We start from the raw sequence: 26244 nt of genomic DNA, 5'->3' as shown, positions 1-26244 counted from the left end.
TACTGTATTTCTATCAAAAATATCAAGTTTCTATTCAAGAAAATATTTGACTTTTTTTTTCAGAAAATATCTCAAAAAAATGTTTCCCCCTCAAAAATATACAACTTTTAAAAACTGGAAACCATAAAGTTTTGTTTCTTGGAACTATATTATATTTATTTGTAAATAGAGGTGTCGATTTATCACGTTAATTGCAAATAAGTAATTACAGTCATATTTAGTGCGTTATGTTTTTTAATCGCGTTAATCTAAAGTTGTATCTCTAACTTTATTGTTTCTGTAGGTTGGTTGCCTTTTTCATGCCCTTTTTGTGTGTTGGCTTCCTGTGTTTGAGTAGTTGAGGGTGGGGAAACAACTGTCAGTCACAGCCTGAAGCGGACATTGATTGGCTGTGATTATGTTTGGGCTTGTTTAGCATAACATGATTGGCTCCCATTGGAGTTGGGCGGGCTAAGTAAGCAGCAGTGAGGAGAGGAGAAGTGAAAATGGAGGAGCACGTGAGAGTTCTCAGCACAATGAATGGGAAATTTACTTTTCACAAACGCTGTGATGACACAATTGATAAAGGTAGAGTGTTGTGCCTAATTTGTAAGAAGGAGTTTGCTGACCACCAAAGCAGCTCAAGTTTAGCCTCCCACATTAATGCAAAGCACCAAGCCGCAAGTGCATCCACAGCTAACGCTAGCACCGAAAGCGTTAGCAATATAGCGAGCTAAAGCAAAGCTCTTCGCCAAACTAAACTCGAGGAGAGCACCCTGCGTAAGAGGCATGAAGTCAGTATAGTTGCTCAGTGTCCTCAGTAGCCTACCAGAAGTGGTTGATTTTTATTTCAGCACTTTATTTTTTCATGATGAACAGTGTTATTTCTGTGCTAACTTAGAGCACTGTGATTTAAGGGTCTCTTATTTATTTTTTATTATCCGAAGCAAGTTCAGTGTTGAGTACTTGTATTGCTCAGAAAAATGTTCTGACTGTTTTTGATATGTTTGCACTTTCTATGGACCTGATGTTCTATTTTTATTTTGTAATTTGGAGATTTACAAAAACAAACAAAACGGTGATATTCACCCTGGTGGTCAAAACTAAAGGTTGCAGGTAGGATTTGGGACTAGTCTCAAGACTTTATCATGCCACTTTTTTTGTCTTTTGATCTGCCTCAATAATGTAATGAATTAAAAATGAAAATGGGGGTTTTCTCAGCACGTTTTAGATTAGATTAAAATATAGATTAATTAGATCAATTAATTACAAATCCTAATTAATTAGTCTCACAAATTTTTAATCGCTTGACAGCACAATTTGTAAAATAGACTACTTTTTTCTCAAAATGTACATGTGTTTGGCAACTATGAGGCCTTTTTTCCCTCCGAAATACAGAGCAAAGTCTACTGACCTTTGCTTGTGGCCTCGTGGATGGGGGATGGCTGGTGTGGCAGACTCTGAGCTCTGGCGCCGTTTTCCAGCAGAACTTCAGTGCACGCTACACTGCCCACTGCGCAGGCGTTCCATAGTGGCGTGGCGCCGTCAACCGTCAAGGCGTTGACCTGCGAACAACCCCTGTTGGTGTTACCGCTGGGAAAGAAGATGATGTGAGCATTTTTTGAGAAAGTCACCGACGTCAGCGCCGGCATCGACGAGGGCTCTAGCGCAGGGTGCGTGGTCTCCAAGGCAGGCTTCGTGGAGAGGAGTCACCTGGTCGATGGTCACGCTGTTCACATCATGACCCTGAACAACCACAAACACGCACACACACGCACAAACACACACACGCACACACACACACACGCACACACACACCCTGTGAATCAAAGCACGTATTTTACATTCGAAAAGGCAAACCACTAAGACAAAAAAGTAAAAGTCCAAACAGCTGTGACATTATGAACGATGATGAATAGCATTCGCTTATTCGAACATGGTGATGCACTGGCACTCAAGATGGTGCAGGACTTTCTGAGTATTCTAGCCACTTCTTCACCTCAATTTCTGGGAAGGTTTGTTTTGTTTTTTTTCATGGGAGATTTCTCAGGCGTGGCCATGTCAGAAATGGAAATGACTGATAAATGAGGAAAAATCCGTAGTGCAAAAACATGACTGCCCACTCATTTCAAACCTGGAACTAAACAGCAATTTCCTAATTGTCACACAAATGGAATTAGCCCACTTTAATTCTCAGTTCCTCAATTGAAAGTGTGTATCCTTGGTCCATGCCAAACGCCTTTCATAGTTGAGATACTTTTTGAGTATTAGTACTTTTTGGGTAGTCGTGCATACAAATAAATGTCAATAAAGATGAAATCCCCCTTTACCTGCACAATGAGGGTCCTGAGGGCGAGGAGGCGACCTTGACTGGCAGCGTCGTGGAGCGGCGAGCGGTCTGTCCAGGATCCTGTGGGTGGCAAAGATGCATTTGTTCATCAGATCGTTGGTCCGTTCATTCGATGATTCATTAGTCAACCGTGAACGCTCCCGCTGAGAATCCTTTCCAACACATGAGCTGTTTGGTACACCGGCTAATGGCGCTACGCTACATCGCACAGGTAATAGTGCTAAAAAAGATAACAAGGTTAATCGCGAAGGTGAAGTGTGTGACATTAGTACACAATTTGAGGTGTTTACTACGCTCAGCTGGAACAGTCAATATGCAATTATGCTTCATTTATTTAGGAAAATAATCAAGCATATGTGATATAAATGTCAACATGCCCGTGTACACTCAGGAGACGTTTTATTAGGTACACCCAATGTGTTTCCAGACAGTGGCGCAAAAGCTTTAGAAAGACATTCATCATTCATACAACCCTTAAATTGAATCAATGAGCTGCCTTTTTCACATTTGTTGTCATTTTTTTCTCAAGTTGGTATTTAATAATTTAACTTTTTTAAAAAATGGCTTCTCTTTCCCTTTACAATATATAACTTTTTCTGGGACATTTTAGACTTTTTCCTCTTCAAAATACAAGTGTTTCTTTTAGTCAGGAAATGCCTACTACAAGAACATCTAAACTTTAATCATAGGCACGGGTAGTGGTGACTGGTGTGTGCTGGCTACCACTGAACAATAGTGTGGATGTGAATTCTTAACACAGCAACGGCATTATATCATGTTATTTTTACTCCCCATCTCTAAAATAGATGTCTTCAATAGAGTTGTGCTGCTTATAGCTCATATTAATGGTGGAAAACGTTTTAAAATAAAAAAATAATTTCTCGATATAACTTGAAATATATTTTTAAATTATCTCACAGTCTAACTTCAAAACAATAATTTATTTGATCTGAAAACATATTTAGTGTATATTTACTCTTTTTAAAAAAAATTAAATATGACTGCCCCCCCATCCAAATATAGAACTTGTTTTCTTGAATATCTACCACTTTTTACTCTTGAAAATATACAACTAGTTTTCTCAAGAACATACCATATTTTATGGAACATTTTAAACAATCTTCATGATACACTACATATTGCTTTTCAATTTGAAAATATGCAAACTAATTCTTGACAATAAAGGACCTTTTAAATAACATTAATTTTTGATCGTGTACCACTTTTCCTCCCTCCAAATAGATTACTTGATAATGTAATGTTTTCCCAAAACATACAGTATATAACTTTTTTCTTGAAAATATATAACGTCTTTATTGAAAATGTGCTCATGTCTCTCGAAGAATGTTGTTGTGGTGTTGCCTTCGAGTGGGAGAGGGGCATCACTGCCATTGCTGGGAATGGAAACAAGGCCAGTATGAGTGTGTGCACGCACGAGTGTGTTTTTTTTATGCGCACGTGTGTGAGTGTGAGCTGACTGTTCTATTAATATATGAGAGAAAAGGAGCTGCCAGCCTTGGAGTGTCTTGCCACAGTAATGAATGTGCAGTTGACATAAAGATGATTAGAGCACAGTTTGGGATCACTCGTCATTTCTAAATGTGAATATAATGAAATGACTAGAATGGCAAATGAAATAGAATTAGTCTGGTTAGTACAGTGGCTTCATGTCCGCGTTATTAAGACGTGTCGCCACCATGCGCAGAGGTTCAGAGGTTTCCAAGGCATCCGTTTTTCACTCACCGCGTTGCTGAGCGTAGTCGTAAAATTCGGCGGATATCCTGGCCGCCTCCTTGCGGTTGCCGCGGACGATGTAGAAGTAGGTGAGCAGGTTGAGGGAGATCTTGACGAAGAGCTTGAAGCAGAAGAGCGCCAAGATGCTGAGGTAGACGTTGGACAACTGGGCCGCAAAAGGCTTGTTGTCACCGGTGGCGGTACTCCCGGCCAGCTGCTGTGCGGCGTCGGACATTTCCTCGGCTTCTGTGGCGGTGAAGGCGGGACACGCCGAGGGAGGCGGAAAAAACAGAATGGAAAAAATTCCCTGCAGCTGTTGCCGGGACTGAGTGTGACTACAGCGGTGTTATTCTGGGGAGGGAGTGAAAGCAGGGGATTGGGAATAACATTTTCTGTGCTATTATTAAATGATGTATACAACAACACTAATTATACACACTTCAAACTGTTGGGTCCATTTTGTAATTCGAGTGTTGTCTTGAAAGTGTTGGGTCAGAAATTGGGTCATGAAACCATCAATTGGGTAAGAGATGCCCCATCTACCATTTAAAACAAAATTAATTGATTTCATAACCCAACTATTTGTATCGGGACTCGGGTTTGATTTTGATCGACAACAACAACAATGATATTTTCCGACCCAATAGCGCTGTACCTGTAGTATCGCACTGTTGGGTCAGAAAAGATCCAGTAATTATCCCTAGACCCATCCATTATCTGAACCACTTATCCCCAGAAGGGTGGTAGCTGACGTTGGGCAGGAGGCAGGGTACACTGAACTTGTTGTCAGCCAATTGTAGGGCACACATAGACAAACAACCACATCTCTCTCTCAAGAGAGAGAGAGATAGAGATAGATATTGATAGATTAAGAGATTAAGGTTGTTTGGATCCAGACCACTATTGCACTAACCTTTTTTTTTTCTCATCCCATCTCTTTTCTTTTCTTTTTGGTAAACCTAGATGATACCGACTAGGATCCACCCTATGAAAAAGGAGATGACATGATCACAGTAACTCAGTTGTGTGTTAAAGTGTCACAAAATTTCATTACAATCATTTCACTTAGCAGAATGCTAAAATCTGGGGAGGGGGAATCTATTTCTGTAAATGCAGGTATCTAGAAAAAGTAATCAAATCAAGATATAAATTCCCCAAATGTTTTTGGTGCCATAAAAATGACACTATTTTGAGTTAGCCCACTCTAACTCTTCATGGCTCAGCTGAGCATTGTGCGACATTTGTTTCTCAAAGATAGATATTTTTTTCCTGGAAACATCAATTTCTAAAATCTCTCCCAAAAAATATCCAAATTCTTGCATCAAAATATCAGATTTTTTTTTTTCAAACATTCATAACTTTGTCCCTCAAAAATTGATGACATTTTATATTGAATGGGTGACACATTTCTAAGAAAAAAAAATACAACTCTTCTCAATAATATGCATTTTGTTGATATTGTACATCATTTTCTTGACAAGATGAAATTTTCTCCTCAAAATTACAGCTATTATGAAAAAAATACACAACATATCTGACTATTCCCTCAAAATATACTCTACTAAAAATCAATTTTTTCCTCAATTGTATTATTTTTTTAATATACGCGTTTTCTTGAAAATCTAAAACGTCGTTATCTTGAAAAAAAATCCTTATTTAAAGAAAAAAAATCTCATTGTATATTTTCCTAAACAATATCACTCGTACTTGACTGAGCAGACGTTCCTGACAGAAAGTGACTTCTGAGTGGATGTACATTTTTTAAACTATCCACAAGTAACGTTTTAGTGATCAAAAACGGCCATCCGCTCTTGGCCCCCTGTACCCACCTGCCCCCCTCAATTAACTGTAATACTGTTTAACTACAGTATACAGTAAAGGAAAACTAACTTTTATCTCCGAAAAGGGTGTCGCTTTAGTAATGTCTCCCCCTGATGTCTGTTCGAAGGAATGCCACAACGTTCTCCTTATCAAGCTTACCTTTCGCGACGTTCCCACTTCCGCTAGTCTCAAGTGTCTCATTACCGTCACGCGAAGTTTTCTGGGCCCAAAATGAATGTGTACCACTTGTACACTGTTGCCATGGCGACAGTTTTCGCCGTCGTCGCCCCCCCGTGTTTCCAAAACGCGAGTTGGGACGAGGAACTGAAGCATTTGAACTCCGTGGCGGGTGATTTTACTCCATTTGGGGGTCGTTCCGACCTCGTCTACAAAAGTAAAGGCGAGTTTGAGAGCTGCAATCGTTGCTTTCAGGTGAGAAATGAGCACCGTACGTCATTACAGACCACACCCTGCACGAGCACGAAAAACCCGGTAATAGAGAACGTCTTTTTGGTTTAAACCGTAAAAATTTCTTACAATTTTTATGGTAAGAAATATACGTTTCAAGTATGATAATGGTATGTAAAGTCCACCTTTCAGTGTTTGTATGTATAAAAATACAGTGTAACATCAATGAATCCAATAAATATTCACTAGTATTCAATAACTTCTGTTGTTGACACACTTTGCACAGTGAATCAGTAATAAGACAATAACCACTTGAATAATTCTAAATTAGAGATATATTTTTCTTAATCTTTTTTATAGGTTCAATTTAGAGATATCAAGTTGTAATGTCTTGACAGAATTACAATAATATGCTGCCAAGAATAATGTCTTTTTTAGTGCGTGGGTGTGTGTGTGTAAGTGTGGGGGGGGGGGGGGCGGAATGGAAAAGTACAATCATAAAATCCCCAAAAGTCATTTCCCCCTCAAAATATTACTTCTTTTTTTGAAGAAAAAAATGTTAACCCCCTGCCCTCCCACCCGAGAAAAACTAAGCACTTCACAAAAGTGAACAAATAAGCCTTACATACGTTGTCTTTATTCAAGGTTTTTTGTTGTTGTTATTTTTTGTTTTTGGGACGATCCAGAATGCTACAGAGCGTCATGCGTACCTCAACTCATTTTCTACACAACCTCAGTCTGCCAAGTACGGAATCAACCAGTTCTCCTCCCTCTCACCTGAGGAATTCTGTGGTAGGATAAACTTGGAATACTGTTCCATTGATGTGATGCAACTTGCATGTCAGTCCACAATTTGTGTGTTACTATCAGGGCAACATAATCTCCCGTCGTTTAAGAGCAATTTGACCAGGAATTGACTTGATTTCTAGCTGCTTTACATGTTTTCCATCTGGGCAGGACGTTGAATTCTTTGTGTTCTCTGCAGATTTGTACCTGCGAGCAATCCCAGAGCATGCTCCGCCATTTTTTGGATCCAAAACCAAGGAGATGCCGGCCAAATTTGACTGGAGGGACCGAGCAGTTGTGGCGCCTGTCCAGAACCAGCAAGCGGTAAAATGGAACACAGAGAGATGTAGTTTGCTGCCTCCCCCACCCCCCTCCAAAAAAAAAGAAAAGCCCAAAAACTAATCTAAATCAGTTATTGTGGTTTTAGAGTTCAAAAACAAGAAACAGCTTTGAATATATATGTAGCCTTATATTTACATTTTGACAGTGAACATATGATGATATTGTGCACTTAGACACATGCTCTCCAATCCAAGAATTGTTTCCCACTGTCTGTCTTCACAGAAAATAAATTAAAGTAAATTAACTGTGCACAGTGTTACAGTGGCGTTAACATAATTAAAATCATGTTCATTATGTTTGTTGAGTGCAGTTGAGTTCTATTTCACTGTTAAGTATAAATGGATTTCAAACAAGATAATTTTTTTATTGTTTTAATATGATATTACTTAACAATGTTATTAGGTAGAATATTCTAGAGTGATTTCAGTTGTATTTTTCTCGGTTGTGGCTGGAACGGATCAGTGGTATTGGATTGAATGGTATTTCCTTGCATTTCAATGGGAAGAGATGCTTTGAGGTTCACGTCTTTTGAGTTACTGACATAGTCATGGAACGAATTCAGTTGGTCTCTCAAGGCACCATTGTATTACAGTTTTTGAAAAAGACTTGCCCTACCACACTAAGGCATAGAAAAAAAAGTAGTGTGTTTCCGGTAACCCGACCGACCGAGAATTTCTACCTGGAAAAAAAACTTTATGGTCGGCATTTTTTTCAAACAACCTTCAAATTTAACATACGTCATCATCAGTTCTACCAACAGTTAACATTAGCATTACTACACCTTGTGACGAATGTTTTATTCATAAAGGTACCATGCTACAACCAGTAAATTATAGAATAACCAATACTGTTTCATAATATTTTTCATAGCAATTAGCCTACAAATCTAATGACCAACTTGCCTCATAATCGTGCCTCTCATCGTATCTCGCTCTTGTGTTCTGTGCATACATCCCAGGTGAGTTTAGTGATACGCCCTTTGGATGATTCATACGAAAAATCAGACTGGCATTCCCATTTCTTAAATGTCGTAATTAGTAGACCTTTGTGAGTTTTTTTCGCCGCCATCTGTTGCGTCCCCCCCAGAAGAAACACACTCACACACCACACCACAACCACACATAGAGGCACAGTGAAATCTCGTTGATCACACAGTCAAGTCGTGTGCGGTGACTTTAATGGTTAAACTATTTTTCGGTACCGTTAAAATGACGCCACGGAAACGACACGCTACCGGTAACTATTGTTACCGTGAAATCCTCAGGCTTGCCGTAGTTTTTTTTTTTTGTTTTGTTTTGTTTTGACTGAGAAATTTCCTTGCGTCCCAAAAACACACATTATTTGGAACTGTGCGTCCCGTGGGAAAATTATGCGTCTAGTACGCGGGACGCAGAGGTAACGAGATGGCTGTAACACCCAGCCGTCGGGCACCCAACTCTCTCGCCGCCTTAGGCGGGGAGCGGGGGTTTCAATATCTCCTTGTTTTATGATTTATGGTTATTTTGTTTACATTTTTGATGGGGGGGGGGGAAGATAAAAAAAAAAAATCTTTGTCCGACCTACCGACCCTATGCTGAAATTTCATGTTACCGGAAACACATTACTTTTTTTTCTACGCCTAATGTATTTTAAGATTGGTCACTGCGGCTCTTGGAGTGCCAAGTAAATTTTTTTTTGATGTTGCGTTTTGTTTCAACTGTTTGGGAACCACTAATCTCATCTCTCGATTCATCTTCAAAGTATTTGGAAGTTTAATTTGTATTAATGTAATTTATGTTATGTATTTTCATGTAATTTATTTTTATTTAATGTAATTGTTATTTGATTACATTTGAATAGAAAAGTCAAGTTATTTTATTATTCATTTTTATTTGTAATTTTATTTAAATGTACCCGGTAATTGAAATTTAATGTAATTTAAAAGACTTGCGTCCAATTTAAGTTTAACCTTAACTGATTTTAATTTTATACTAATGGAATAAAATGTTGAATTATGCATTAATGCATTTGAATATAAAGTATTGCTTTTTTTTACATTTAATTGTTTTATTTAAAGTTGTAACAACATTTCTGAAAGTGTATTTAAAATATATTTTATACGTTAAACTAATATTTCAACTTGCCATTTTCTTTATATATACAGTATATATATATATATATATACAGTATATACAGTATATATTAGCTTTTTGTTTTCCGTTTTGAAAGTGGGTAGGTTGGTCGACTTCTCTTTCCTTTGTAGCAACTTTGGATGTTGAACGTGTATGCGCCTGATCCTCATCCTGTTACATGAGCCAAATCCATAAAAACGCACTGATTATTATCATTAATAGCTACAATCAGACACTTTCAGTCAGCAGGTGGCGCCATAAAACCACCCCTGTTGGGTCAGACGTAAAAAGTCATCTGTAAAAAGAAGGCTCTCGATGGTGTTTGAATTCTTTCAAGATGACTGTGTGTCCATCTAATAGGAGCAGTGTGCCTGATAATAGACTGCTTTTTAAGGATAAATTAGGGCAATTATTTGACCAGCAGGGTGGCACCATGGTAGACAGCCTCATGCATTAAAATGAACTCTTTTTGTCCCGGTCTCCTTTACAAAGTCACAAAGAAGCTAATTTTGGAAGAGCGGTGGGATAAGAAAAATGTATTTTTGCTGGCGAGGACAGTTATTCAGGACAGGATTTGGAGTAATACCTCCTTCAGGGGCTTGAACCTTAGCTTTTCTTAATCATTCATCTTTTGCAGTGCGGGAGCTGCTGGGCATTTAGTGTGGTAGGCGCCATGCAAGCGGCCAAGGCCATCGCAGGCATGCCGCTGGAGGAGCTCAGCGTGCAGCAAGTCATCGACTGCTGCTTTCAAAATGGAGGCTGCAATGGAGGCTCCCCAACCAAAGCTCTCCTTTGGTTACAGAGAGTACGTTGAACTTAAAACAAACATAAATATATCAATCAAATTAAATAACCCCCCGAAAACTGTTTTAGTTAGCAACATGAAATTTAGTAAGCATTTGTATCAGCAGCGGATCCACAAATAGGTCACAAGAAGCCATGCTGCACTCTCATTGCAAGTCATGCATTTTAGCTATCCATCCATCCATCCATTTTCCAATTCGCTTTCTACTCACAAGGGTCGCGGGGGGTGCTGGAGCCTATCCCACTTGTCTTCGGGCAGTAGGTGGGGGACACCCTGAACCAGTTGCCAGCCAGTCGCAGGGCACACATAGATGAACAACCATCCTCGCTCACACTCACACCTAGGGACAATGTAGAGTGCTCCATTAACTTACCATTCATGTTTTTGGAATGTGGGAGGAAACCGGAGAACCCGGAGAAAAGCCACGCAGGCATGGGGAAAACATTCAAACTCCACACAGGGAGGCCAGAGCCGGAATTTGAATTTGACTTTTATTTGGTCTCCTGTAGGAGAAATTTGTCTCGGAGGACAGGCCCTCCGTGCCGCGACATGCATTGGACAATACATACAGCATTCAATATACAGAACATAATACACAACATACATTGGACAATACATACAGTACAGGATAATATATACTCTACATACATTGGACAATCGAACCCTGCACCTCTGCACTGTGAGGTCGAACTAACCACTGGACCACCGAGCCGCTGCATTTAGCTAGTCACACAAAATCTAAAATGTAGCCTTCAAAGCCAGTTCCATTTAGCAATATAAAATTTGGTACTCGTGTCTACTATTAGCAGAACCTAAAAATAAAAAAAAGCCATGTTTGTTTAGTCAACAGGGAGTTTGCCTTGAAGCCACCATTTCCATACACTGAGACTACCATGCCCCCTCAAATAAAATCGGCGCAAGCTTCCTCAACTCTTTCTCCTCCAAAATAGAGGCACCAAGCTTGCTCTGTGCCTTCTGTCTGTGACCCACTGTCTGCACGAAAAACAAAGAACCATTTGCACTCACAATCACACCTAAGGACAATTTAGACTGTTCCATTAAGCTACCATGTATGTTTTTGAACATGAGAGCACATCATTCATCGTTATTGAACATGATCTCATCCGCGCAGACCAGAATGAATCTGGTGCCACAGTCTGAGTACCCCTACAAGGCCAAGAATGGAATGTGTCACTTCTTCTCCCATCCTAAAGTGGGCGTCGCCTTGAGAAACTTCACCACCTTCGACTTCAGGTAATAATGACACAGTATTATTTTTTTCTGCAGCGCGTAGACAACAAAAGAATAAAATTAACACATCTTTATTTAAAAATATTGTAAATCATGTGATGTTCAAGGACAGAGGAGGGTCCAGGACATGGAACGTTTGCTCTGTCAACACATGATATTGACCACTCAGTAGTACTGAGTGCACTGTTCTCAACAAGTCACAGGTTCACAACAACACACGTTTAGTTGTTGGAATAGAATTTATTGTTGAAATAAAACTAACTATATGGTGGGAAAATAATACCGATTTTATTTGTATAAAAATTATGGATGATTGATGGAAGAAATACAGAATTTATTTCAATGAAAATGTTTTTATTATGAACATATAATGGGAATTTGACATTCAACAGTGTTAAAATATATCTTATAACTAACTGTAACATTTTTATTAGGAGCGGTTAAAGTCAGACCACACAGGATAGTCATTGCCTTGCACAGCAACACTTATAGAAAACAGGGTGAAGTCTGATGCATGAGCAAGCATCTTTGCCTATCTACAGAAAACATGGTCAGCACACACAATGGTACAAAAAGTTAGTGAAAAGATACATTTTTAACACTGTTCAATGTTAAATTCCCATTACAATTCCCCCCTTTCATTTCTTCTTTTCTTTTAACATTTCTTTGAACATTACCATTCAACACAAGAATATTTTGTACTAGTATAACATATTAAAAGTTGCTACATGTGAAAATTAAACAAAAGTGTTTCATTGTTAGGGTATAGTCTTCCTTTGCGCAGGACTAATGTTGTTTCTGCTCTTCCATCCCCCTAGTGGTCAGGAGGAGGCGATGAAGGCAGAGCTGGTGGAGAGGGGTCCTCTGTCTGCTGTTGTGGATGCTGTCAGCTGGCAAGACTACTTGGGAGGAATCATCCAGCACCACTGCTCCAGTCACTGGCCCAACCACGCTGTGCTGGTGGTGGGATATGATGCCACGGGTATGCCAGCCGGTCGAGTCCCCCCCATCAACAACAACATTTATTTTTATTACCCCTCCCTAAGCCTTATCATGGTGGAGGGGTTTGTGGTCCAAATGATTCTTGGAGCGAAATTGTCTCAGGCTTCATGCCCCTGGTAGGGTCACCCATGGCAAACTGGTCAAAAGTGAGGAACCTGACGAAGAACAGTTCCTAGATCTCCTTTGATTAATAAGATATATGAAAATAGTCTTGTCGCCTGGACGCATGCCACCGGGGGCCCCCCCTGGAGCCAGACATGGAGGTTGGGCTCGATGGTAAAAGCCATGGCCGAGCCTGCACCTTACCCGACAGGGGACGTAGGTCTCCTTTCCCATGCACTCACCACCAAGGAGGTTGGGTGCATACATAGCTGGATGGCAACCTGAATGCAGGAGCCTTGGCAATCCAATCCCAGGCTACAGAAGCTGGTTTGAGGGACGTGGAAAGTAACCTCTCTGGTAGAGAAGGAGCTCGAGCATGTGTTTGAGAAGTTTTTACCAGATATAGTCAGCCTCACCTGACACATGGCTTGGGGCTTTGGTACCAGTCTTCTCGAAAGGCGCAGAGATGGTGGGGACTCTCTCATTCGGCTGGGAGATTTTAATGCTTACATGAGGAATGACAGTGAAACCTGCAAAGGTGTGATTGAAAGTAACGGCCTATTCTACCAGAATCTGAGATGTGACCTGAACCTTAACCCCGAGACCCAAATGAACTGTGAGGGTCTGCTGGGAAAGTCTTGCAGAGTCCCTTTTCAGCACTTTCAACTCCCACCTCTGACAGAACATGCACTGCACCAACCATATTTTGGAATGCAATTATTTTTAAGTATTTTTGTTTATTTATTAACCATCATGTTTCAAATGTATTTTGCAGCTTTTCCTAGATTTTGTGTGTTTGTTTCATTTCCAGTATAGCTCACCTTTGAGTTCAACTATACTTGTCCCGTACTTGTACCGCAGCCTAAAAACAAACAAACAAAAAAAGAATTTAAAGCCCTTGAACTAAAGAGACCAAGAAAGTCTAAAATTAGACTGATCCTTCCAGAGAATTGTTATAAATTCATTATTCTCCCATGGCCAAATATGGCCATTAAATACAAAAGAACACATTGAAAATGCATAAACAATAGACTTGCCTTTTTAGTTTCCCTTGTATTTATCTACTATTAATGTCAGAAACACAATCAACTCTGCAGAGATCCTGGTTTAAAAAAAACAAAACAAAATCTTCCATTCTGTTCCATTATTATTCAGTCGTTAGTCTCTTATGTGTTATGTAAGACTTAGGAATGTTTTTAATGAGAGAGGGTTTCTGTTGGGATTGAAGGGATTGCGTGATTTTAAAAGTTTTAGAAAGACTGATCTGAAAGTTTCATAAGGATTTTTATGCAATTTTTCAGATGTGTCGATGAGGGGGGCACCTCTTATGGGATGTCAAAAGGGTGTGGATACCTTTAAGGCTGAGCTTTCAGCATCCAAAAAGCATCGCTTGTGTTTACTTTTGTGGGCGTTTCACTAGATTTTGTAGCCATGCTCTCCCTTTGACATAAAAACAGATGGTGCGCGCCCTCTCCTATGCACTCAACCTAAATAAACAGAATAATAAAACCTTTTGGTTATTTAATAAATGTGTCCCAAGGTAATTGCTTTTTTACTGTGTGTGTGTATGTGGAGGGGGTGGGTGGGGATAAAGAGATCCCCGTCGCCTCTGTCAAGATGTTGAAGGAGGTGCGTGGCTTTAAAAGTTTGGAAATGGCTGGTATACAAAATGACTTTTTGGGGGGAGCTCTGAAGGACATTGGATGTGCTGACACTTTCGGAATGTCAAAGGCGTTACGTGGCTTTAAAAGTTTGGGAAAGGCAGCAATGCTCCCTATTCAACATGCTGATAGAGAGCCCTTTTTCTCTGTACACAAGCCTTTTAAATACTTTCAGTTCAGACTCGCCTAAACTTTTAAAGCAGCGAACCCTCTTCAGCATCCCAATAAAGATGGTGCACCCTCTCTCCCCTGAAAGCAAAAAATAAAAACAAAATTACAGTCGTTTGTATACTTTTAGATCAGTCCATCCCCAACAACATCGCATCGGAAGGTGCAGAGCCACTAAAATTAGGATGGAAAAATGATTTTTGGTTACTTTCAGTAACCCTTTCAGCAAACTGAGTTTTGAATGGTTATATCCCCAGTCTTTAAAATCACACATCCCGTTTGGCATCATGCAGAGGTGGTGTACCCACTTCTCACATACACACCCTCAAAGAAATAACAGAACCTTTTGTGTATTTTCGCATCAGCCTTTCTCAAACCCCTTCAGATCAGTTTTTCTGAAAATTCTGAAGCCACACTACTGTATTACCGTCAACTTCCTGACAAAAATATCACACCTTTTCACACCCACAAACTGTTAAATTCTGACCGAACCAAATAATATATTGGGATTCCAAAAATGCAGGCTCAGACAAATAGCAATTACAAATATATTTTTGAAAGAAAATCGCACCGACAAAGTATAAACAGAAATCACGAATCACAAAGTGCCAGAAAAATCAATGCTTACAACCAAAAGCGCTTGCAAAGGCAAGGTTCAATCAAACACTGAGAATACACAAATTAAATATCCCAAAGTTCAATAACACAAAAACAAAGGGCAATATGAGAATAACAAAAATACTTACAAACAAGGATATTGGGACCAAATTGAGAGCTACTATGTATGGTATCGAGATGTTTGGGGGGGGGGGGAAAATCACACTTGAAACACAATAGTAAGCAAGGTCAATGATCCGTCAAGGCGCGGCAGAAGTCAGAGTCCTTAAATACAAGGCGAGGCTTAATGGAGAAACGAGGCAGGTGCCCCTGCTGGAGGTAAACACCCTTCACTCCAGCTGGAGCTGGAACACAATCAAGACAGAACATGACACAAACACCCTAAAAAATGAATTAAACAAAAATCTGAATCTGACATTTCAGGTCAGATGAGTTTCCCAAACGTTTGACACTGACCAAAGCGGTGCACCCCCTGTCTTCCACACATGCTCCAAAATTGAAAATGAAATCAAAACGAAACAAACATTTACCCAAACATTAAAAGTCATGCACCGATGACCCCCTCCCCGCCTCCTCTCCACTAGACACACCATCAAATAAGTTAAAATGCAGCATTTTTAATACTTTCACAGCAGTTGTATTGAGTGAATTGTGACTTATTTACACAAAACCATCATCCAGTCTTTTATGCTCTCAGGTCAAGTTCTGCCCCTTGTAACTTCAGTCTGCATGTGTGTTTTTTTTTTTTTTTAAAGGAGAAATTCCCTTCTGGATAGTGCAAAATTCCTGGGGCACCGACTGGGGAAACGAGGGCTACGTTTATGTCAAACTCGGCAGCAACCTTTGCGGTGAGTGTAAACTATTCCTGTTTTTGTTTGTTTTTTCCTGTGGTGATTTTTACATTCCCATCTACTTTCAAGATGGGAGTGTCTGCTGCGCATCTCATCGAGGCCGGGTGATATTAATATTCTCTGCCTCGTGTGTTGCCAGGCATCGCGGATTCTGTGGCAGCCGTGTTGGTTTGACATGATACAAATAAATGACTTTACCGAGGCGTCAGTGCTTGGCTTTATTTAGGTATGCATAAACATGTATAATACAAACTCTATGAACAACAGACATGAATGACCAAATTGTACAGCTCCATATGCAAAGATTATATAAATGGCTGCATAAAAAAAACAATATATTAAGCATGTAAATTTAACACTTCCTCTCACCGGACACAAAATTAGGTACACCTGTATGCTTGGTTGCGGTTGTGCCTTACTCCGAGGGCTGTTCCTAAAATGTTGACGCTCATCTCACAAAATTAAGCAACCAAGAAATTAGAAAGTATGTTACAGGTGATATTTGACTTATTGATTCAAAAGTGAGCTATGCTGAATTCTCCACTTGAATTATTGGATCGTATTGGTGCAAGTGCACCTAAAGTTATGTCTCGTGAGCATGCATGATATTGACATTATATACACATTGTATTTTCTTGATTTCCACGTTGTGCAAATTGCTTGAAATGCTGACCACCATTATTCTCTTGAATAGTAATTGTATTTACATCCTCACGCGATGGCCAAATTGTCCTTCGCGAACCTTTCAGTCAAGAGAAGGAGGCTCGTCATCGGTGCACAGTGGAAAACTGTCAACACAGTGATTGTATGGAAAGAGAAACAAGATAGACGCGAGAGTCTTTTTGTGTGTGTGTTTGTATGGTTTTCTTGTCGTTTTCTGTGCTAGTCGGAGTCCTCGCTGCTGCAGTAGGAGCTGTCGCAGCACTCGGCTGTGTAGAGGAAGGTGTGGACATTGGGGTTCAACTTGGGCACCCAGTGGCGAGGTACCAGGAATGTAGCCAGGTTGAACAAGTCCACAAAAACCTTGTAGCGGTCACTGGAAGGAAAACAAAAATGTGTTCAAGGTAAATAATCATACAAATGCAAACCCGCTCAGTTAGTGTTGATTAGGAGTAGGAATCATTTTGGGTTAGGGTCTGCCAGGAAATACTCCATGGCTGTGTACTGAAATCTTTTTGCCATCCATTAAATAGTTCAACTGGGAATATAGTCTCCTGGTAGTTAGTGTTCATATAACAAGCATTAACTAGCTATAGTGAAAAAAGATGTGGAATCAATTAGGTGATATTCATACCACAGCTCAATTCTGACTTTTTTTTGCCCAGATGCCATACATATCAGATTTTTTTTTCAAGCAGTGTGAATGGTACAATTCCCAATTTTTTTTTCAAAGCCGACCTTGTATGTCGATTTAAATCGGATATGTATGCAAATGTGTCTGCAGTATGAACTCTCACCCATACACATCCAAGCTGTACGTCATCAAAAGCCCAGTATGCGCTCTCGAGAGACTACTGACGACTGTGAATCTACAAAGTTGTTTTGAGTAACAGTTGGTGTTCTTTACATTTGACTTTCATTTAATCCCACTCGAAACATGAAGCAATAAAATGGACATTTGTGTTAATTCAGTCACATAGATGCTTCATTTATTACACGCAGCAATGACGTGATGTCATCTTTACTCAATGTCTCCAGGAGGACCTTTGACTCATCTCCCCAAAATCTTTGTACCTCCTCCCGCCTTGCTACTCTGGTGATATGAAATGAGAAAATGAGCCCATACACGCGGGACCATATTTACGTCTGTAAAAACTGCCCCATGTGACTTTATTTTTATTTTTTTTGTGCATGTCATTCAATGTCATACTTTGTGCGCATGGATGTCACTTCACGGACATTTTACGCTCACATAAGAAGTTGCATTTCTTTTTGTCATGTGAATGAGTACATAAAAAGAGTGGATTTAATAAAAAACAAACAAACAAAAAACAACAACAACGAAAAAATGAATTTGACATCACACCCTGCAGTGTCAATATAGCCTTATTTAGCTTTTTCGGGTTTTATATGAAATGTACTGCCATGGTGAATGATAACGACCTGCTACACAGGTAGGTAGGCAATATGAAAGGGAACAATGGTAGGGAACGGCACATTTATAAGGCACATTTACAGTTTCAGGCTACCGTGGGGACGGAATGGTGGCGAGACAACATGGGGAATCTGAGTGGGCAAACATGACAGGTGGTGAGATCAATACAACTAAAGTACGTAATAGGGCATATTAAAACTTGGAGATGATCCGTAGTGGGATAAAAGATATATGGCATATGTATTTCCCCATATCACACTTGCTGCCTAAAAAAATGTTTAATTTAGCTATGCCTGCCATGGTACATTTGTTTGTCACATATATTAGAGAAAGCGAGAGAGCGAAAGAGGAGCCTCGTATGACGCTGCTGCAGGATTTTTTTCTCTCCTGAGGCTTAGAGGGGGCTTGAACAAAATGTGTGTGAGGGGGAGGGGGGGGGGGGTAACAATCCATTTTCATTCCCTCACTCTTTATGCAGAGGTTCTCGTTTTTTCAATGAAAAGGATAATAAACAGCAAAGGCATGCTCAATTTCCAATTGCTTTCAGCAGAAGTTGGCCAAAGTACATTCAACAAAATAGTTGAGCACAGAGCAATGATGAATCTCTAACTTGAAGTGCAAGTAAATAAAAGGCCCATGTGCCCCCATACCCTCCCCTCACAAAGCCACACGGAGTACTGATGCAGCACAAACATGGAAACAGGGACTTCATTGGAAAAGAATGGCTATTTGTGGACTTCTAAATGTATTTAAACTCGATTAAATGAATAAGAAATATTTAACATTTAAAATAAAATGCTGGAGGGGCTTAACCAGAGCTGCACAGATTTTTGATGTGCTTATGGCACCCCTTTGCCCAAACGTGGCGCTGTGCCTGCTCTGGCAGAGCCACAAATGTTCGACAAAACTGCCAGACTTCATTGATTTCATCCGTAGAAAGCCTTGATGGCTCGTGACAAACGTGCGGGACTACTGCTACTCCAACTACTACTCTTTTCACTTGTGTAAATGAGGCTAAAGACAACACTACCTGTCACGGGTACAAAGTCAACTGGGCTTTTTTCCAATAGGTAGGTAGACAGATATATTGAATGAAGTCTTGGGACAAGCTACATCAAGAGCTGTGTAGTGTATCTCTCTTTCTCTACAAGGCAGGGCTTGACATACACACATAGACAATACCTGACAGTGGATCTTAGGTAGTGGTATCCGGACGAGCCCCCCGTGCCTGCCTTACTGCCAATCATCCGGTGCACCATGCATACGTGATTGTCTACAACAACAACAGAAAAAGAAAAACAAGAGACGTCAATAATTGATTTAAAACTGCCAGGGCAGGGGTGAGTAAAAACGATATTGAAGTGGAGTGGAGCAACTCTCCAAAGGCTTCTGTCTAACTTTTTAGCTGGGCAAACTTCCCTGTTAGTGTGTTGAGGCCCAGGGCCAAACACTTGATCATCCTGCTCCATCATCGCTGTGCACTATGGGGGTCATCCACCATACTCACATCTCCATTTTGTCATGAGCATGTCGATGTCCATGAGGGAGGTGAGCAGCTGGAATGGAACCTGGAACCTGGGCTCCTCCCTAAGTTGAACAGACATCAACAGGCGGAGTTATCGACGGGCTGAATGCCTGTGAGGCCTCATTGTCAGCACACCCACACACATAATAATATAATAATAATAATAATACATTTTATTTATAAGCGCCTTTCAAGACACCCAAGGACACTTTACAATAACAAAAAACACAAAACAATATGAGTTGAGCAGCGGCAGCCAAAACGCGCCAGCGTTTTGGCTGCCGCTGCATACACCCACACGCACACACACACACACACACACGACAGCTACTACTCCAAATCCTACTTTATGTACTACTACTGATGCTGCTTGTACTACAGTCGAACCTTGTTACAACGTACCTCGAGAGACATAACAAACCAGCACGTTATAACGGTAGTACGTTGCAACCATTTCTAATAAAATGTCCACCAACTGCGATGCATAATACGGTATGAACATTAATAGATGTAAAAACATGAAGATATAATACAGTATCAACATGTCAATTACAAATACCGGTATGTGAATGAAGAAAAAAAATATTTATAAGACATGAAACAATTCGTGGAGTTCCCACTTCATTTCGGAAAATATTCAGTCACACACAGTGGCATTTTCGCATTAGAAAGAGGGAGAAAAAAAATAACGTGAAAACACTGCAGGGAAATCAATGTATTCAATTTAGGCGGGCTTAGTGAGTGGCAACTTAAAGGTTTGCCGGTGGCTTCACTTTTCCCCACAGTAAGCAACATTGTTCATAGGAACATCAGACCATAACTTATTTTCTAGAAACGGAGGAAGGCATCTGATTGAGCCAGGGCGGCGATCATAGCTGCACTAAGAGAAATTACTTACTAAAACCTTATTGGCTTCTCAGCCTTTTTCAAGTATTCAAATGTATTTAATATCTTCTCTTTTTATTTTATTTTAACCATTTGTCTGCTGCAACCTTTTAGTTCCTTAAACTATGCTTTGGTTCGACAGTGTCTCAAGTCCCAGCAGACCTGGATGCACTCAGAGCTTGTGCCTTGCTCATGGGTCTGATATAAGCACTCATTCTTATGTACCCCCCATAATCATTCCTACAGTAATATCGCTAAAAAGTAAACTGTTATAATTAATTAACATAAACAAAAAAGGAGAATGAATTCCTCAAATTACAGAGCTAGCAGGACCTACTACAATAGTACAATCACTCAAGTACCACTACTAACAGTTCAAGGTGCAGTCTGTATGTGTCGCTACCTGTAGAAGTAGATCATGAGAGCGCCTTGCAGAGCTTTGTAAGACAGCCGCCTCTCACCTTGGTGGGCCAAAGAAACATTGGTGAGCCACACCCTTGATGAATTCAAGTGCACGACTTGTACAGTAATTCAGCAAAGACCGCGCTGACCTTTACTGAGCAGATGCTCGTGACGCTTGATGTCAAACAAGGAAGTGAACACTTCCTTCTGCTTCAGCAACTCAGCCATCATCTCCTCTTTCACCTCACAGTCAGACATTTTCTACGGACCACAAACATTGCAACATGACTTTGCATCTACCTTAAATGTCATTTAAAATGATGATTATTATTATTATCTTACCTCAATGTTTTGCGCTTCCTTATTAAGGCCATTAAAGATGTTGCTCTCCAGACTTTCCCAAAAGTTGAAACCATCTGTTTTCAGGCCAGGGGTTCTCTCCAGCCACTCCTTTAAAAAAAAAAAGTGTGTCACTAGCAAGTTACTTCCAGAATGTCATATATATTCTAGATTGTTAGTCCCTGTCATGTGAAAGTACTACAAAAACCACCACCACGACTACTACTCTACTACTTCTGCTATGACCATAACTGTCACTATGACTGCGACTATGACTACCACCATCGGAACTTCTAACACTACTACTGTTGCCACTACAGTACCTGCTACCTTCACTCCTACTAATAATACTATTACAGTACTACTCAGAATTCCACAGCCACCACCGACTACGACTACTACTCTACTCCAACTATGATTACCACTACTACCACAAGCACCATAACTACAACTGCTACTACCACCGTTGGCACGATGACTACTACTACTTCTATTACTATCACTACTACCACCACTGATACCACTATAACGCTGGAAAAAAAAAATTGGAGCATGATAAACATAACCCATGAAAGTCTGGTACAATTAACTGATTATTTTAGGCAGGAAAGAAATTATAAAATAAATGCTAATTTATACTCACACTACTTATTTGATAACTGTAACACACGTTACCCAAAAAGTAACATAAACCTACAATTTAAAAAGAAAACAGGAAACGATAGAATCAACTCAATAAATGTACTCTGTAAAAAAAAAAAACCCACACACAACAACCTATAGAATCGACCCAATAAAAGTAGGGTAACAATTTGCAGCCACTTAAATAAACTGACTTACATAAATTGAATAAGTTTACCTGAGATATTACATTCATATCTTTACTGAAAACATAATCAGTGCTGCATAGCTCAAGTTGTACAGTGGTCGACTCCCAACCCGAAAGTTGTGGGTTCCATCCTTGACCCAATTGTGATCATGTCATAGTGTCCTTAAGCAAAATAACGATTCATCAGTTTTCTCCTGATTCGGTGTCACGAGTTGGTGAATGAGAAGACTCTGCAAGAGCTAATAGTGACTAAAAGCCCATTTGTCATTTTTGCTCATATCAGTGAATTTTGAGTAAGAATTATTAAGTGATAATGTTTTGGTACTTAAAATCATAGGTATGTTTTCATCAATTTTAGTGAGTACTTTAGTCGTGGAATGCTAAAAGGTATTTCATAGCTTTTGAATCATCTTACTCTTTATCCTAAATATATGATTTACATTTACCCAGTTCAAGTGGCTCCATTTATTGGGTAGATACTAAAGGTTGTTCTGTGTCCTCGGCAGCAAGACTCTTCAATTGTTAATCAACAAGCACACTCCGTGAATAAATTGTCAAACAGTTTGTCATGATGATACTCCATACTTTGCCTACAACTTTGCAACCAATCAGTGGCGCTGCCATATCGATTGCGGTCTAATGACGCATGTCCATTCTAGTAAATGAATAGCCAGCCAAAGTCAGTACAGTCAGGTTAATAATAAACCTCGCAAACATGTGTTCACTGACACCGCTAGTAAGAGGTTTTTTTTCTTTACCTCGACCAGTTTCAAGAGTGTGGGCTCTTGCTCGGCGGCGAGCAGCAATTCGCCGTCACGACCCTTGAAGATGTCACGGTAATGTTGCCTGTTGTATGGCACCCTCAGGTTATCGGGGACTCCAATCTTGTTCTCCAAGAGTCGGAACTGAAGGCTTTGGAAGCCAGAAGCTGGAGACAGATATTCCCTACACACCAAATCAACAATATCAAGTCAGCACACTGTGCAGGCAGCTGAGAGAGAGAAAAAAAAGCCAACTGTCAAACCTGAAATCAAAAAAGTCCAAGGCTGTCATTGTCTCCAGGATGGCAAACTGCTCCACCAGCAGCCTGAAGATTATCACGATTCTGTGAATGCGAGTGTTGACTTTGAGCATGTTGCGTTCATCTCGCACCTGCAGAGAGAAGACATGTTTTCAATTTTAATTCCTTCCCTCCCCCCATACTCAAAGCTGCTACAAATTCAGCTCCCAAGGCCAGTTTCACTTAGCTAGCGGCATGAGATTTGGTAGGCATATCTAACATCAGTAGAGCAACACATATCTATCAAAAACCACGCCTTAAATGGCACAGGAAGTGTGCCATTGCGGTTTGAAGCGTTCATTTTCAAATTAATTCTTTTCCAGGTCAGTAGCACCTCACAATCTTTTTACAAATTCAGCCCCATTAGCCACTTTCACTCAGCAGCATAAACAGTATTTTGGTAGGCATGTCTATCAAGAGTAGACCCACGAAATAGTCTGAAAAATGCACGGCTGAAAAGACACATGAAATCTGCCATTTTGGTTTGTAGCATCCATCTCAGGAACTTTTTTTTTTACATTTCCAAGGGTCCTTCAAAGACAAACTAGATACTTAGTCGACTCGGTACCAACTAGATGTACAAGACGTATGGGTCACTGTAAATTGCGAAACATTTTGCGTTTTGGTTGTTGCGTAAGGTTTGGAGCATGACAGTAGAGTCGGATGACTCAACGTTTAAACCCCAAACTAAATGTTTTGTGAGTGATGAATGTCCCGTCTAATAAACATTCACAAGTATAAATAAATAAGATTGTCACTCAAGGGATTGATCAAGTCAAGGTTCACCTCATCAATTCCTCAACATGGACTTTTTTATACTTTTGATTGGAAGCTGAATGGCTGCAAACACCAAGTGACATTTGGGAACGCTTTCCAACACGCAAGAGCCAAATCCTAATTGACTAATTGCGAAAACAATCCACGGATCAATTGACGACAAACAAGGTTAATTGTTTGCTGCGGCTTGGATTGGATTTCAACCCGTCGACTTTCACACAACAGCAACAAGAAACTGACTGATATTAATCACGCGTAATGTGATGAATGAACATTCGCGGGTAAAAAAAAAAAGTGACTCACGTGTCCATTAATGAAGATCTGGCGGACTGAATCCAGCTCAAAGAGAATTTGTTTAAACCACAGCTCATACGCTGCAATGAAAACACACAACAAATTTCTTTGGACATTTTACTTAGACATGGTTACTTTATAATAATTTCAAAACATGGCTACGAGGCAATTCTATCATAGTGAGTTCAATTTGGACAAGACTCATTCCTTAAGGGATGAATATACAGCACAGTAGAGCAGTACTGCGACTTTCAACTTTGCATACAATATCATAGCGCTTCGCAGGTGGTCTAAACGGTTAATTAGGCACACATCAACGATGAGTGGTTACTTGTTAAAAACTTAGCATCGCAAAGATGGACACACAGTGGTGCCTTGAGATACGAGTGACCCGACTTACCAGTTTTTCCAGATACGAGCTTTCGTTGGGTTGAGTTTTTACTTTGACTTGCCAACACAAGTTACTTTAAATGGTAATTCATTATGAAATACAATTTTATCGTTGGTGTGGGGCGGAGTCCTTGTAACTGCCAAAATCTTCAATCCCCAAAGTGACATATTTTTTCAGTCATTAACATTTCATTGTGAAAGAGTGCAAGCCATATTCCAACACTTTAGATTGGTTGATAATTTGTGTCGACTGACCAGTAGTATAGATTTGTGAAAAAAGATTAAATTTACTAAATTGTGACAGAGGAAGTTTTGGCCTGACACCAACAACATACAATATGAAAGTCATCTATTTCAGAAGCAATGAAAATATTTCATGACCTTTTTAAATGTTGAATGAATTTATTTTAAATAATGTAATTTGCATTTTTGATGGCATTTTCATTTTAATTGCATTTTAATTTATTGAAATCAATTAGTACTAACTAGTGCCATATTTGTATGTATTAAATTTAATTTTTACTTTGTGACATTTTTATCCATTTATTTTATTCATTTAACTGTGTTTTTATGTGTTTTAAGTACCGGTAATAATATTGAATTACAAATTTCTTTAAGGGCATTTTGGTTTATTCATGCACATTTTTTTGTTGTTTTATTAGTATTTTTGCTTATTATTTATACATGATCATGTACTGAATGACAGTTGATAATTTTTTCAATTTTATTTGTATTATTTATCTATTAAAATAGTTTGTTGAATGATTTGTATTCTGTCATTATGTCATTTTTTATGCATTCAATGGCATTTTTTCAAATTTATTTTAAGACATTGTCTTTTTTTTCCGATTGTGGTGTCATTTTAAATAATGGCCAATATAATTAATTATTTATGACATTTGAATGAACGATGTCATGAAAATTATTATCTGGCTTTGTATTTTGTACATTTTTAGAACAATCAAGGCTCCTTTTACAGTTGACAACTGTGAAAAGGTCCATTATAGCCTTAAAGTGTTTCCAACCGTGCTATAAGCAAACTACAAACCCTTCCTAAGGGTAGTTAACCTTACTACAAAGTGCTGCAGACATTTAGTTCCCTTAAAGTTAGCACGTAATTCACCTTGATGAGTGACGATGAAAAGGTGCTCATCATGAATCTTGTTGCCCTTCAGCTCGCTCTGCAGCACCTGGGCCGTCACAATTTTATCCAGCTTCAAGGAGGAAGAAAAAAAACCGCATAAACAAAATACTTGAAATACTTGGAGATTTTCAAAAGTGCCAAACAGTGCATTGTGACAGGTGGTGTTTGTCTACCTTGAGGTAGTCTCCATAGATGATGCCTCCTTTACTGGCCTTGTTGACGCCTGACTGAGAGGCATCTTGCTCTTCTTTATGCTCCAGAGATTGGTTTTGAAACAACCTGGGAACAAACCGAATAAATGAAATGATCAAATATGACATGCAAGTCAACTCCCATTAATAATAATTTAAAAAAAAACAATAAAAAGAATAAACGTACAAATGTCTCCTCTCAAAATACGGACATCCGCTCATGACTTGTACAAATCCGTCACAACAAATAACAACACACTCTTGAAACGTCAAAATATACAGAATTTCTTTTGTGTGTGTGTTGCATGTTTTTAAAGATCGTCG

General features: G+C 39.5%; 3 protein-coding genes across 8 annotated transcripts in view; 1 reads left to right on the top strand and 2 right to left on the bottom strand.

The window, feature by feature from the left end:
* Positions 1 to 6188, bottom strand: part of asb5a (ankyrin repeat and SOCS box containing 5a) — a 9005-nt gene extending 2817 nt beyond the window's left edge. The window contains exons 1-6 of one of the 2 annotated variants that reach the window (XM_086137338.1): positions 6044 to 6188; positions 4977 to 5048; positions 4073 to 4309; positions 2310 to 2389; positions 1618 to 1725; positions 1394 to 1544 (exon numbers count right to left, since the gene is read on the bottom strand). In XM_086137338.1, coding sequence (XP_085993464.1) covers positions 1394 to 1544; positions 1618 to 1725; positions 2310 to 2389; positions 4073 to 4309; positions 4977 to 4992 — 592 coding nt within the window. In that variant the 5' untranslated portion in view covers positions 4993 to 5048; positions 6044 to 6188. Of the gene's footprint in view, positions 1 to 1393; positions 1545 to 1617; positions 1726 to 2309; positions 2390 to 4072; positions 4415 to 4502; positions 4800 to 4976; positions 5049 to 6043 lie in introns of those variants that run through there. The other variant, XM_086137348.1, reaches the window with a different exon arrangement.
* On the top strand, positions 6116 to 16192 carry ctso (cathepsin O). 4 transcript variants are annotated; one of them, XM_086137318.1, is made up of 8 exons: positions 6116 to 6316; positions 6979 to 7084; positions 7278 to 7402; positions 10169 to 10336; positions 11469 to 11590; positions 12406 to 12569; positions 15894 to 15986; positions 16129 to 16192. In XM_086137318.1, exons 1-8 carry the CDS (start codon positions 6116 to 6118, stop codon positions 16161 to 16163), a joined length of 1014 nt encoding a protein of 337 aa, XP_085993444.1. In that variant the 3' UTR covers positions 16164 to 16192. The 4 variants fall into 4 exon arrangements, with proteins under 4 accessions (XP_085993444.1, XP_085993435.1, XP_085993426.1 ...); XM_086137309.1 differs by having other exon boundaries at positions 16059 to 16192; XM_086137300.1 differs by having other exon boundaries at positions 15894 to 16192.
* Positions 16189 to 26244, bottom strand: tdo2a (tryptophan 2,3-dioxygenase a). 2 transcript variants are annotated; one of them, XM_086137286.1, is made up of 12 exons: positions 26108 to 26244; positions 25903 to 26008; positions 25709 to 25799; positions 24205 to 24275; positions 23089 to 23216; positions 22823 to 23009; positions 21239 to 21346; positions 21046 to 21157; positions 20898 to 20955; positions 19592 to 19671; positions 19267 to 19357; positions 16189 to 17025 (listed from the first exon to the last, which is right to left on the bottom strand). In XM_086137286.1, exons 1-12 carry the CDS (start codon positions 26140 to 26142, stop codon positions 16872 to 16874), a joined length of 1221 nt encoding a protein of 406 aa, XP_085993412.1. In that variant the 5' UTR covers positions 26143 to 26244; the 3' UTR covers positions 16189 to 16871. The 2 variants fall into 2 exon arrangements, with proteins under 2 accessions (XP_085993412.1, XP_085993406.1); XM_086137280.1 differs by lacking the exon at positions 26108 to 26244 and having other exon boundaries at positions 25903 to 26049.

The sequence above is a fragment of the Hippocampus guttulatus genome, chromosome 2 (assembly GCF_054856545.1).
Source record: "Hippocampus guttulatus isolate MCC_2025c chromosome 2, RoL_Hgut_1.0, whole genome shotgun sequence".
Classification (NCBI taxonomy): domain Eukaryota; kingdom Metazoa; phylum Chordata; class Actinopteri; order Syngnathiformes; family Syngnathidae; genus Hippocampus; species Hippocampus guttulatus.
Note: the sequence above shows the minus strand (reverse complement) of the source record. Positions and strands in the feature narration are given on the sequence as shown.

What these genes read in the sequence shown, in the direction of transcription:
- ctso (XM_086137300.1), top strand. Translation starts at nt 6,116, where the DNA reads ATGAATGTGTACCACTTGTACACTGTTGCCATGGCGACAGTTTTCGCC. An exon ending in CTGTCCAGAACCAGCAAGCG is followed by an intron (nt 7,403 to 10,168) that starts GTAAAATGGAAC and finishes CATCTTTTGCAG; the next exon opens with TGCGGGAGCTGCTGGGCATT. An exon ending in TTCACCACCTTCGACTTCAG is followed by an intron (nt 11,591 to 12,405) that starts GTAATAATGACA and finishes CCATCCCCCTAG; the next exon opens with TGGTCAGGAGGAGGCGATGA.
- tdo2a (XM_086137280.1), bottom strand. Translation starts at nt 26,049, where the DNA reads ATGTCATATTTGATCATTTCATTTATTCGGTTTGTTCCCAGGTTGTTT. An exon ending in CACTCTTGAAACTGGTCGAG is followed by an intron (nt 21,347 to 22,822) that starts GTAAAGAAAAAA and finishes TTTTTTTTAAAG; the next exon opens with GAGTGGCTGGAGAGAACCCC. An exon ending in CTCATGATCTACTTCTACAG is followed by an intron (nt 19,672 to 20,897) that starts GTAGCGACACAT and finishes TGTTCAACTTAG; the next exon opens with GGAGGAGCCCAGGTTCCAGG.